At 32.5% G+C, this 14508-nt stretch overlaps 1 protein-coding gene across 1 annotated transcript in view; it reads left to right on the forward strand.

Annotated features, from left to right (window-relative positions):
* DNAH8 (dynein axonemal heavy chain 8) overlaps positions 1-14508 on the forward strand; it is a 134735-nt gene that overhangs the window by 91763 nt on the left and 28464 nt on the right. Inside the window, exons 63-74 of the mRNA XM_068676576.1 lie at positions 751-881; positions 1211-1364; positions 1843-2007; positions 2551-2777; positions 3177-3295; positions 6089-6192; positions 7898-8074; positions 9489-9656; positions 10929-11141; positions 12612-12749; positions 13074-13201; positions 13977-14148. Of these exons, the coding sequence (XP_068532677.1) occupies positions 751-881; positions 1211-1364; positions 1843-2007; positions 2551-2777; positions 3177-3295; positions 6089-6192; positions 7898-8074; positions 9489-9656; positions 10929-11141; positions 12612-12749; positions 13074-13201; positions 13977-14148 (1896 nt within the window). The remainder of the gene's footprint in view (positions 1-750; positions 882-1210; positions 1365-1842; positions 2008-2550; positions 2778-3176; positions 3296-6088; positions 6193-7897; positions 8075-9488; positions 9657-10928; positions 11142-12611; positions 12750-13073; positions 13202-13976; positions 14149-14508) is intronic.

The following is a 14508-nucleotide window of genomic DNA, read 5'->3' on the forward strand; positions in this document are numbered from 1 at the left end:
TATAGGTAGGCTCAGAAGGAACTGCATGTAAAACCAAAATTAATTTACTTGAAGGAAAAAAATGAATATAATTCAAAGGCCTGATATAGGTGCCCATCTTTTCGTTGTGTACATAATTTATATGAGGAATGAAGCAAACTGTAGCATCCAACAGTAGTAGTGCACTAATAGTGCACTAATAAAACTGATAAAGCCAAGAAATGTGTCATGTATATAGAGGAGTTCTGAGGAGGGGAAAAAAAAAAAAAGCAATTAGATAATAAATTTGTAATCCAGCTTTTGTATCTGAGAGATTTATTAATGAAACTACCTCAAAGGAAATATTAAAAGTAAATAAAACAGAAAATCAGTTAAACTATAATTTAGTGTTTGTTCAACTGAAAAATCCAAGTATTTCAAACTCTTAAAATTAATGTATATTTCATTCTTCTAAATTTTTTTAATTTATAGTTTTGTACATAGTCAGGATATAGATGTAGATTACAGCTCAAAATGTCTGCCTTTATTTAAATCCTATTGATACCCTTAATTATAATCATTCTATAGTCTTACAAGAGAACTCTTTCATTTCAGTTACACAAAATTCCTAAAGAATGTTCCTCTGAGAAGTTGTCTTCAAAACTTAGTGTCTTTTTAATACTCTTTATGTTTAATTTAATTAAATTCAGTTGTTTTGTAACAGAATTTTAATTTTGCTAATGAATGTTTTTGTTTTTTTAATGTACTATTATTCTATTTTTTCCAATACAGATATCCCGGATAATTCGGACGGCATATGGAAATGCTTTACTTGTTGGAGTTGGTGGTTCTGGAAAACAAAGTCTTTCAAGGTTGGCCTCCTATATTGCTGGCTATAAAATATTTCAGATCACTTTAACCAGGTAAGAAATGTGAGACGTGTATATAGGTGCAATTTATACTGCTGTTTTCTCTTTACACAATAATACTAGTATGTTTTTAACAGCTTGTCTTTTTCATTTTGTGACCAATTAAAAATGGAAATTAAAAAAAAAATAATTTATATCTGATTCGTGTACAATATTGGAGGAAGTTTGAGCTCTAAAAGATGAAACGTGTTAGCTATTCCCAAGCCAAGATATATGTATTTACAAAGTTGTCTTTCACTATCATTTGTAAAACACTCTAATCTGGAAATAGCAGTATTCTGTGATATTTTGAACTACCACATCATGTTTCTTATTACTTGTAGATCCTATAATGTAAGCAATCTGTCAGATGATTTAAAATTTCTGTATAGAACAGCTGGAGCAGAAGGAAAAGGCATTACTTTTATTTTCACTGATAACGAAATAAAAGAGGAGTCATTTTTGGAATATGTGAATAATCTACTGTCTTCAGGAGAGGTAAGTCTCATTGTGACAGACAATGTACTTCAGAAGCAGGAAACTGGAGAAACCATTCTCCTTAATTTCTATCAATTCCACAGCTTATTATGAAAATAAATAATGATTAACCCTAAAATGTGTCAACGTTTAAGGGAAAGAGCGCTCTTGGTGAGGATTGCCTGTATCTGTATTTTAATACAAGGCAGGAAAAGACCAGAAAAGCATTACCTTGGGTATTTCAGTAGCTTTTGTTAAATGAAGCTTCACTGGCCAGTCAAGATCTGTATTCTTTCTGAGTTAGAATTTTTAGATTTTAATGGAGTTAAATGAAGTTTAAATCAGGAACAAATTTGTTTTTAATATGTCTAAACTGCGGAGTTTATATAGGCATATATGTTCATATATGCAGGGAGATATACAGGTGTAAACAGAAGAGTATTTACAAACTCTATATCCATGCAATTTATTTTCTTATCAATTTTAATTTTATATAAAGATTTCTAATTTATTTGCTCGGGATGAACTGGATGAAATCACTCAAGGACTAATACCAGTGATGAAAAAAGAGATGCCTCGGTGTCCTCCTACATTTGATAATCTTTATGAGTATTTTTTAACTCGGGCAAAGAAGAACTTGCACATTGTCCTCTGCTTTTCTCCGGTAAGTTTTTAGATCTGTCTTCCTTTCTTCCATTAGCAAGCTATCCTGTAAATTGTGAAATAATTATTTCAAGTTTGTATTTCTGAGGAGATGTAAAGGCACATTGAAAGACTACCAAAATATGGGGTATAATTGCTGGTATAATAAAAGTAATAGTATAATTGTTAGAACTTAAAAGCAAAATACTTTAAAGATGAATCACTCTCTTCATGTTAGCTTGATTTTCATTTTTTTCCTCCTGCTGTATTCTTGCCTAATTAAAATCAATGTATGCAGATTTGTGAAATTCTTGCTTGCAACTTGAAAGAAGAATTTCATTTTGAAATATTAAGGAAGATTCATATTTCTCATTAGCTTCTTCAAAACTGGTAAAATATTGAATGTAGCAAATGTAACAAAATATTTAACAGAAAAGCCTATGCAGGGTGTTCTAAATAGAAAATTAGCAAGAAAAAAAATAGATGACTTGTTTATACGCATTAAATATTTTGATCAACCTAATTTAGATATTGCATCCTAAATTAACAGTGTTACTCTCTTTAGGTTGGTGAGAAGTTCCGTGCACGTTCATTGAAATTTCCTGGGCTCATATCTGGATGCACCATGGATTGGTTCAGTCGATGGCCTAAGGAAGCTCTTGTAGCTGTAGCCAGTTATTTTCTTTCAGAATTTAATATGGTCTGCTCTGTATCAGTTAAAACACAAATAGTAGAAACCATGGGTCTTTTTCATGATATAGTTTCAGAAAGCTGTGAGAATTATTTCCAAAGGTAATATATTTATATAAATATAATAATCCCCCTAATATTACTACTGATAGTGTTTTTGAATTCAATGTGTTGTATGAACCAGTAAGTCTCTCTTAAGGCTAATATGAAAATGAATGTGCTATATCAATATATGCAAAGGCCATAAAAATAATTACTATCAAATCGCAGATTTGTTATCTTCCTTCCTACTATTCCTCATCTTTAAATTTGCTTACGTGGATAAAAGTAATATAACTGAACGTGAAGCTTTGCATTATGAAGAACATTGATTCTGACTGATTTAAGTGCTTGTTTTATATTACCATCTATTGCCAGATTGGCAACATATTAGAAGTAACCAAATTGCTGTATAATTGAAAATATGTACAAAGTTGATGTTTCCAATATACCATGTTTTAGGTATCGAAGAAGAGCCTACGTAACACCTAAATCTTATCTCTCTTTCATCAATGGATACAAAGACGTTTATAGTGAAAAGTTAGCAAGTATTAATGAACAAGCTGAACGTATGCAAATTGGTAAGCAAAATATGGATAAAGATATGTCTATGGAAGTATGGATTTGTCTATGAATATCCTTGCTATACAATTTGAATGCCTCATTACGGATTTCTGTTGAGCAATGAGCTATTTTTACATGTGGTCATTTTATAAATGGGGATCTTAAATACAGAAAAGTATGGTTCATATTTCTTATAATTTTGAATATCTGTTTGAAATGATGTAATTTTTACATTTAGAATAGTACTTAATGGGTTCAGAGTATAGTTGCAGTTTTCTGCAGTTTGCATCTAGACATATTTTTATAAATTAAAAAAAAAAAAACATTAGAACAGCTCAGGAAACCTGATTTTTATGGGGAAAAAAAAAAAAAGATATGGTATTTCAATTTAACAGTATAGAGAAACATCTACATGATAAGATTTTTCATAGAAAGGCAAAAATATATACTTTTTAGATAACGATTAATGATGCAACTGATACACTTCACATGAAGAAAAGGATAAGAATGTGTAGATATTTTATTTATGGACTATTTGCTGAGTCAGAGTGGTCTATAGAGGAGTAAGTGATCTACAGCATTTTCACATAATGTAGACGTAATGCAGATTTCCCTGTATAGATCTGTTGCTAGCTCTGCAAATCAGACATTACCATCAGTCCTGCTGATGAGGATAAAGTCTAAGATCCCTGAAGATTTGAGTTTGTTTGTTGTTGTTTTTTTTTGTTGTTGTTATTCCTTCCTTCTTCAGTTCTGCTTTCAAAAATAATTTAAAAGAACTAATCTAAGCACCTTCAGTGATGTCAAGAAAATTTCACGTGTAGATTTTACTAGCCTCTCATGTGATGTTACCTCTAATTCCTTATCTAATATTCAAAACAAAATGATCTTGTACAGGTGACTGTGTTTGTCTTCTCCTGCAGCATTGATGCTCAGAAAAATCACATCTGTCAGTTTATGGGCAACCATTACAAAATCACAAAAACACTTGGTCATCCCTGACTCCAAATGTGCTCCAGTTTACTACATTTTACAGAATGATCTCAAAAAGTTTGTTATTAATTATTTAGCTATTTCACATGTCCGTACTTTAATCCTTAGTCTTTCATAACTTAACGTCAAATAGATTTAGAGGGTTAGAAAGATTAACCTTGAAAGTTGTTTCAAGCTGTTAGGAGATTATCCTGATAGGGGATTTAAATGTTATGTTATCAAACGTATCAGTTGAGATAACATTGCTCCTTGCATCTCCTTATTGAGATGTCGTTGCTGTACGTAATAATGTCAGAGCCAATTCAAGATGCTTGTAAAACAGCAAAAAATGTGAGAAATTCCATGATCAGTACCGCTTTCTAGAAAAAACCTGGTTTGAGTACACTGAATGAGTGCTCATCAGCCCAAGCAATACATTTTGAAAGATAAAAATAACTCTTTTCTTCTGCTTTGTCGCTTTGGATGAACAATCTTGTAACACACATGAGGAAAAAATTATGTCTGGGGAAAGGAATGTTTTAAACAACTTTGTTGTTGTTTCACAGTGAATGTCTTTAGTGAATATACCTTTTGACTTTATTGTTGAAAGTGGCAAAATAGTGGCTCTTTTGTTAAGGAATAATAAAGAGCCTGTGGAATGGCAGTAGCTTGATTGTGAGGCAGCTGTGACAGAGAACAGGAAATGTCCTAGGAGAGAGTGCTTTTCTGTGTAAAATGTGGTAACAGAGAAGTGGAGAGAGAGAACAGAAAAAACACCACACATGAGATGCATCAAAGGTGTAATTGCAAGAGTGCTCGGACTCTAGTCTTTAAGGAGAAAGGATGCTGAGGAAATTGCTTCCAGGCAAGCTGTAAGATTTTTAAGATTCAGTTGTGAAGAGGAGAGAAGAAGCTAGAGAGGATTCAGCATGCAATGTGGAACTCAGCCAAAAATCAGTGCTCATATCTATGAGCAACGGAGGAGAGAAAATAAAGATGTGTGGGACAAACTGAATATGTAATAAGACTAGAGGAGCAAACACCTCTCTTTTTGAGCAGCTGCATAAGGCTAAAAGGCCTCTATGGATTGTTGCTTCAGCATATATGGGAGTAGTATTGGACTGGCCCTGAACTATGTGGACATAGGTGTTTTTATGTGTTGTTTTTTTTCTGTGCTTTCTGTCACCAGAGATAAGAAAAGCTCCAATATGCAGAAGCTGGTAATCTTGCAGTGACTTTTGGGCCTACTTTTGGTGACTCTGCTTTGGGGATTCGGTCATCTGTGCCTTCACAAAAGCTGCGTGAGATTCAACAGGTTGAATCTCACATTTCATACTGAATTCCATATTGATGAAACTAGCATCCAGTCTAACTATAAAATTATCTCTGAAGATGGGCCATGTAACTTCTCACTTTCTGGAAAGAACTCCCAGTCAGAAGGCAATCATGGATCCAAATATTGATGTCATTTTCTAATTCAATGTTACAAGTGCAGTATAAGTCTGATTTTCTGATCATTGTGTGTCTTTTTGAAACAACATATCCTCAGCACACCACTTTTAGGTACCGTTTACAGCTATAACAAACCAAAACTAAAAATTTCGGATTTCTTTTTGAAGACTCAAGCTTGTTTATTATCATTTGGTACCCCATGAAATTATTTATATCTATGAAAAATGAATTTAAAACACAATCAAGTTAGTATGACTTTTATGCACTTTATCATGAAAATTTGAAGAAGAGCAAAAGATACAAGTTATTTGGTATCCAGAACTAGACTATATTATGTAATTAGGAAAAAGTTTTCATTTTTCTGATTTTTATCTTTTAATTAATAGGTCTGTCTAAACTGATGGAGGCCAGTGAATCTGTTGCTAAGCTCTCTCAGGAACTTGCTATTAAGGAGAAGGAACTGGCTGTGGCATCTGTAAAGGCAGATGAAGTAAGGATTAAAGTGCTAAATAGCAAAAGGCAGTGGATAGCATTAGGATATATAGTGGGGTAAAGTGGTATGGCAGAAGTCTCTCATAATTTGTATAAGTCAATAAATGTGGTCTAAATAGAGGTTTTGCCCCTGTGCCAGCAGTCAGTACAGCATATACTTCTGAAACAACAGAGGCTGGGATTATACTGGCTGGGTGGGAGTTCGTAAACATATTCAAAGACTGTGTGTCTTCCTTGTTTTCCTCTCATTTATTTCCACTCCTATAAGCATTGGGCTTAATTTTTTGCTTCACGTGTTGTTTATTTCTCTGCGTGTTTGACTAAAGTTTATTAAATTTGGTGTTATAAGTGCACTTATTTGCCGATAAGTTAATGAATGGTAATGGCACTTCAGTATTTCAAAATTGCTTTTCAAAATTCATCCAGCTTTAGTTCAGTTTCATATTTTGTTTTTACATTACCAAGGTGTCCATATATTCATGAGACTGGTGGTCTGGTATATATCAAATATTACTTTAGGCATTCTGTTTTCTGAAAGATACCATAATATTCTGATGGTGCGTATATAATATGCACTAGAGAGCAAACCTTTTGCCAGTGATTGCTAAGGGACTACCTGCATTCTTCATAAGAGAGAAAATGACAGAAAAGGGATGAATTCACACTGCTCACAATTGAATAGTATGATAGATATTTTTATTTGATATGCATTTTGGAATAGCTGTCTGACAATAATTGTTTACATAGCCTCTGGGATGTCAACTTTTTAAATAGGATACTGCCTATTAGTCATCATAAGTAGAAGATATATGGACAAAATAAAAGAACGGTTATTTATTTAAACTAAGTGTGATATTATTTATATTCCATATATTTTTTTTCTTTCCACTTAGTATTGAGCCTGTAGAAATCAGAATTAGATTTGACCAAAAAAAAAAAAAAAAAAGAGGGATTTTGTTTTTTTATGTATTATTTTTTTTCACAGCTATTTGAGAACATTATTTATGTCTGGTAAATGCACTCAAAATGCTTGTCTAATGCTGACCCTACAGCTAATCCTGAAAAAAATATATATATTCTGACACCAACTGTATGTCACATGTACAATAGAACTAAAAATACATGTACTGAAGAATAAAGACACAAATGGATAACAATTCTGTGGATTCACTGGGCTTTTTCTTTCAATAGACTAGTTAAAAATGAGTTGTCTTAGACTAGAGAAGTAAAAGGAAGGCTGAATGTTCATGAAGACAGTTTGCCATCCTCCATTAGTTCAATTAGCTATTTTATTTTTATCTTTATTTACAGAATTATTGTGGAAAAAAAAAAGCAAATAGTTATTGTATTGGAAAAGTATAGATTCAAATCAGATGAAAATCCATCATAGAATAAAAACAAACAAACAAAAAACAAGCTTTAAAAGCCACTGAAAGGTCTTTTATCCATTTAAAAAAAAAAATTCTATTTTACCGTCTAACTCCTGCTGAGAGACTACTCCAATTTTTCTTTGTGAGGATTCTGTAAATGATAATCATTTTGATTCCATGCTTTATAGGATTAGGATTTATCAGATTTCTGGGGTTAGCCTTATATATATATATATATTTAAAACATCCTTATATATCTCTTGTAGCTGATATCTTAATCACTCTTTCCACCATTTTGATGCATATTTTTCATGTGTTTATTAACAACTCCAGGTACTAGCAGAAGTCACAGCAAGTGCTGAAGCTGCATCTAAAGTAAAAAATGAAGTCCAAGGTGTGAAAGATAGAGCACAAAAAATTGTTGATGAAATCGATTTAGAAAAAGTGAAAGCAGAAAGTAAACTGGAGGCAGCTAAACCAGCATTAGAAGAAGCAGAAGCTGCATTGAATGTGAATAATTTTCTTACATTTTCATTGGCTTTGTGCTATTTGAGTCACCAGTGAAAGAAAGGCTAGTTTCACCAATGTGCAGTTGTCAGTTGTTTTTGACTGCTGACACCAGTTTATCACTGTAGGTGGTGATGTCTCCGAATGTTTATGGAGTGTGCAATTTCTTTCTAAAAGCATAGAGATTATTTTGTAGTGATTGTCCCGTTTTTACCTTACTAATTGATCTTTGGCAGGCATAAATCTTTCCCAAAGTTACAGATGCATTTAGAATTTAGAATCTTGATATTCTGAATTAAAAAGAATAATTCTTGTTCTATTTGTTTTAATTATTATTTTTTTTTTTCGTACTTAACTAGTTGTATATTCCTTTTAAGAAAGAGGTGTGTAAGGCTGTGTCAGCCTTCACTAAAAAATCATTAAAACTGGAGAGAAAGAAAAAACAAAGAGGATCCAGGGAATCAGAAATGAGAGTTAAGGAATTTTGAGGCATTGCTGCACTCTATAATTTAATTTCATTATTCTCCTTTGAACAGGAGAATAAACTTTAAGAACTTAAACTTTGAACTTTAAAAACTTAAGAGCTCTGAAATCAGAAATCAGTAATGTATTGCATGGTTAAGGACTTCTGTTCCACTTACCAGAAGCTATGTGACAAAACCATAATGAGTGGAAAAAGTAAGGAAAAGTGAGTGTTGTTTACTCTTACACTGATAGATAACAATATAAATAAAACTTTCAAACCACTCACAAAATGCACTTTTATAAAATACGTGTACTCCTGCGCTATCCTGTGGATTCTATATTTTATCTGTAACTACTCTTTCTAGACAGTGGCATGCATGTATTTTGCAGACACAAATTACTTCCTTAGTTTAGAAGTTTTAATCATTTATTATTTTTGTTTGAAATTATATTAAACTAAGCAAAGTGTCAGTGATGCTACTAGGAAATGAATTTAAAACAGCAATATCTCATGCCTATAATAGCTTAGAAAGCAACAAAATAGGTCAAATTTATCTCAGAATAAATGATGACAACCCTTAAAAATCCAAGATATTGTTATACCAAGGAAAGTGCTTGTACTTAAGTACTCTGCAATTTATTATACTCTTCTTCAGTCACGTAGATTGCCAAGTTAATGCTGTTGTTCTGTTTATTTAAAATTTAATTTTGAGTGCTATCTTTAACACTGAGAAAATATTCACATCTAATATGTATTTGTTAAAAGTATTTATGTTTCATATAACTATAACATTCAGTAAAGTAAGCCCAGTAACTCATATTTTGTATGTTCTTAATATAACTTACCTCAGAGAAAAGTATGACAAATAATATTAAAATCAAGATATTTAATAGGAAAATATGGCAACGGTATTGAGGCATACAATGTATTGTTACATTTTTCTTGAAATAGACGATCAAACCAGCGGATATTGCTACTGTTAGAAAACTTGCAAAACCTCCTCACCTAATTATGAGGATCATGGACTGTTGTCTGTTACTGTTCCAAAAGCCAGTAGATCCAGTTACCATGGATCCAGAAAAGCCTTGCTGCAAGCCATCATGGGGAGAATCATTAAAAGTAAGTTGAGTTTTCAAATTGTGTTTCTTAAAAATCAGAAGTAGCATCTTACATATCAGAGGATTTATGATGTCATTTACTCAAAGCAGGAAATAAGTTTGTAAAAATGCAAATGTGGTTTTAAGATGCATATAGTATACAAATAGAATTTATTTGTTAGCAGTTAGTAAGAGAGTTGCTTAGAGGATTGTGTTGGTCCAGTTCCATGTGACCTTATACCTGAAAAAGAATTATTGTAGTCACTAGTACTTCCTTCTGATGTTCTCATAAAATGTGTTTGTCTCTCATTCTATGTATATTTAACATGCATAAGGTATGGCTATTCTGGAACATCCCTCTTTCTCTTTGTGAATTTGTAGGCTCAGAATTAAACTTTTTTTTTTTTCTGTTCCTCTGGACTTCTTGATTGTTTGACTAAGAGATATAAGGTGTTTTTGTTGTTGTTGTTGTTGGTTTTTGTTTTTGTTTTTTTTTCACCCATTCTGCATTTCAGTATTTTTGGCCCAGATTCCTTGAGCAGATGGCCATGTCTTCTAGCCTTTATCTCTCTCTTCTCTTACGCTCTTCTTTCCATGCCTTTTCCTGCCATTCTTTAATTTTTCTTCTACCTCTATTAGTATATTAATTTGCAGTTATTGCTGCGCCAAAGTTGTCATGCAAATGAAGAAAAATTACATACCTTGGATATGAATAGAGCTCTCACTTTTTGTTTAAGCTTGCCCAGACACTAAGAAATCACCAATCCTTTTCATTTTCCACGGACATAATGAAATGGGATAAGCAGTTATTTCATGACTTGGTTTTAACATGTTAAGCATTTGTTAGAAATTTTTAAAACCAATGGTTTCCCTTTCCAGAGCTTAGATCACATTTCAAAAATGCATAAGCTGGTTTTATTGGCATTCTTTAGGTAAACTACAAGTGTATTTTTGAGGCTGTATCTTGGCTGAAATTTTTATGAAATGCTTTTTAAATGCTTCTTAAATGGCAAAACAGCAATATGAAATAGAAACTACATTCACTGAAGTATAATTTCTTAAAACTTTAGAATTGTTGAAGCATGTGATAGGAGTTAGAACTGAATAGAACACCCTTGTAATAATAACTGCATGAATTACCTCCTTTTTCAGAAGAATTTTGGGAACTCCCTTCCATCCTACATTCCATCCATCCATCCATCCATCCATCCATCTGACATACTCACCTATAATCAACCTTTTGGTAATAAAATGAGTAAAGAGACTACAAATATCCTGCCTTCTTTTTTTGCAGCTTATGAGTGGCCCATTCCTGCAGAGTCTACAGCAGTTTCCTAAGGACTCAATCAATGAAGAAACAGTAGAATTACTTCAACCTTACTTTAACATGGAAGACTATACACTGGAGAGTGGTAAAAAGGTGTGTGGTAACGTAGCGGGACTCCTGTCTTGGACACAAGCCATGGCGATATTTTATGGTGTTAATAGAGAAGTCTTACCTCTTAAGGTAACACATCACCTTTATCTTTGTGTTTTATTTCCATGTAATTTAATTTCATTTACTTTAATCATCATAATATTTATTTATTTTTAAATATGTAAATAAATTGATTCAGACATAACTGCCTGCAGAATGTAGTGGCTAAGGATGATATGAGTAGGAAAAAACAAACAAACAGTATCCTCCTCTTGATTCTAGACACAACACAGAACAATTTAGTTTAAATGAAATTTAGGAGAGATTAACTATACCATGAAAAGTAGTATTCTTACTGTTCCATTGTCTTTCCAAAAGATCCCAAATATCTGTATCACACAGGAAAACAGAATTTTCTTAATGGCAGAGTGATCTCTGAAATTCACTTAGTCAGACAGATGCTCTGGTTTACTGTGTGCAGTGAAAACTATTTTCTTTGTTTTTATTGTGTTAGAATTGTTTTCATAAAGTTGTACTAGGAGAAGATCTTCACTGATTCTCAAAAGAGTCCTGCAAACAGATCTTTCACGCTGAAAAGAAATTAATAGAGGGTTACCAGCTATTTTACTTTCTCTGCTTTCATGCAATAACTTAGAGCAAGTGGAGAGCTGATTTCTTGGCCAGATGTTGGCATTGTTGAGAGATTTGGGGCTCACATGAATAAAGGAGTTATGTCCCAATGTATTTTAGCAGTAATTTTCACTTTTGTGTGGGTGTTCTTTTACATGTACATGAACATTTGAACATAATTTTTTTATCAGAGGTAAAGATAATGTAGGAGCTCAAATACAGTGTTTGTTGTTTTTTGGATTATAAAACAAGTATTTAATGCCTAATAGATCCCAAAGGGGAACAAATATGAGTGGTGACTCCAAATCTTATTAGGTCACAGGTATAAATGTAATTTAAAAAGCAACAGTGATGCAGGTTATGATTCAATAAATAAATAAATTAGAATCTAATGAATATCCTATATTTAGTATAAATATGTGTTTATGGAGGATTCACTGTTTTAGGATCATAATTTTGCAGTGGATGAAAACTGTATTGTTAGCTGATAAGGACAAATCTGCTGTAATTGTTGATCACTGTAGAATGCACAAATTAAAAAGAGAGACTAAAGTGTATAGTCAAGCAAGAAGATTATGAGTGGTTGTTTTTTTTAGGCTAATCAATATTTACAGATCAGAAACCTTAATACCTTAAGCAGCTTCCTTAAATGTAATTTTTTACTAAAACAAATATATATATATATATATAGTTGATAGTAGTACTCAAGGTTCTTACTAGATAGTTAACTCAAAAGTAGTATCTGAAGTATATATACATGTATATTGCACAGTTTTCAAATGAAATAATTAATATTTATTCAAATACTAATATAAATATATTTCTGTGCATTATTGGCTGTTAATTTCCAACTAAGCAGGCAGAAAATAAATCCTCAAAGTATATTCGAATCTTGTACCATTATTGTTTTAATATTCGTTCTCTTTGTAGGCTAACTTGGCAAAACAGGAAGGCCGCCTGAAAGTTGCTAATGCAGAATTAGCAAAGGCTCAGGAAGCATTAGATGAAAAGCAAGCTGAACTGGATAAAGTGCAGGCGAAGTTTGATGCAGCAATGAAGGAGAAAATGGTGAGATAAAAGTATTTCTATTATGAAAATGCTTATATGCAAAACTTACACTATCAGGAATTGATGCAGACATTCACTTAGTACCTACCACCTTGAATGTCATGGATGAGGCTCATGCATAAAAAATAAAGAGATTTAAATCTGTTCTCTCATATTTTCTTTCCCTATGAATAGGCACATATTAGACAATAGATGCACTTACAGATCTCCAGAATGACCTCTAAATCGATTAACCATCATAAGGTGTTGAACTAATATATAAAATAACTCTTAAGATTTTTTCATTCTATTATTAAATGAAATAGGACATTCTTTCATTTTTAGGACTTACTGAATGATGCAGAAACATGCAGAAGAAAGATGCAAGCAGCCTCTGCACTTATAGATGGACTGAGTGGAGAGAAAGTTAGGTGGACTGAACAAAGGAAAGAATTTAAATCTCAGATTAACAGGTATCAAATTCATCAGAGAAAATAAAATGTAAAAAATGAAGATCCAGCAAGCAATTTAATAACTTTAATAGTTGTACTTCATTTTCCTCCTAGAAATCTTAATATAATTGCACAATTAAGTGAACTGTCCTGAAATTTGAATTTCCGTCCCATAATTATTTGTAATTGAATGCTTGTATTTCACTTCAGAACAATACCGCACATTCCATAATTCATTGGAATTAATTCATTTTGAATTCATTCAAAAGGGATTATTTGAGTGCAGTTATGTACTTATGTTACAGCTGTCTCTCCTGTCCCCTTAACGGTCTTGTTCTAATGTTACTGGGAGAGTGAAACCCTCAGATAGGTGGGAGATAGGAATGATCTAAGGTGACTATGTGAAGGAAGAGGAGAAAGAATTCTTCCTATGAGGAAGAATTCCTAGCCTGATACTGGTTAGGAAAAAAGCATCCCTTTTGATATTTGTTATGGCATATTTGAATGAAAGAAGGAGTAGTAGAAACTGGACATTAGCCCTTGTCCTATAGTTGGTGTATTGAAACACATGTAGGATATAGTAGGCCTCGCTCTGAGAAATTTAGGAACTTTGGAGCCCCCACAGTGTACCACTCCAAATGCAAAAATGTTGAGCACCAGTTCTTTCCTTAAATAGCCCTACGAACAGAATTTTTCTAAGTATGTTTTAAAAGCTGCTTATCTAAATCAATAGAAAATGAAATTGCACATCACCTTTTATTTATTTATTTATTTATTATTATTTTTATTTTTCCAGACTTGTGGGAGATGTACTGCTTTGCACAGGTTTTCTTTCCTACTGTGGACCTTTTAATCAAAACTTCAGGAAGCTTTTGCTTAAAGACTTATGGGAAGCAGAGATGAGAGCACATAAAATCCCCTTTACTGAAAACTTGAACCTGATTTCTATGTTGGTAGATCCCCCAACAGTAAGTTCTTGGTGATCAGTGGGTTTCATTTTAATTTCAGTGAACATATTTTTTTGCTGTTAGACAGCATTATGCTTACAACAGGACCATTATCCACAATATTGCTGTCCAGTGTAGTTCTGTGGTTTCCCAAAGTTCTTGGCAATTTCCACTAAACATCTGAGTACTGAGAATGTTTAGAATGTTTAGATAGATAAAAAAAGTTATGTATGATAAACAAGTTATATATTATACATGTACAATTGCATAATTGCCAGTAACATCGTGTACTTTCATGCATCTTATTTTGGGAATCCATAACCACATCTGTAGGATACATATCTACTAGGACAGTGTTGTTTGTTGATAGCTTTTGTTTCT

Source organism: Anas acuta, chromosome 3, assembly GCF_963932015.1.
Source record: "Anas acuta chromosome 3, bAnaAcu1.1, whole genome shotgun sequence".
NCBI lineage: Eukaryota > Metazoa > Chordata > Aves > Anseriformes > Anatidae > Anas > Anas acuta.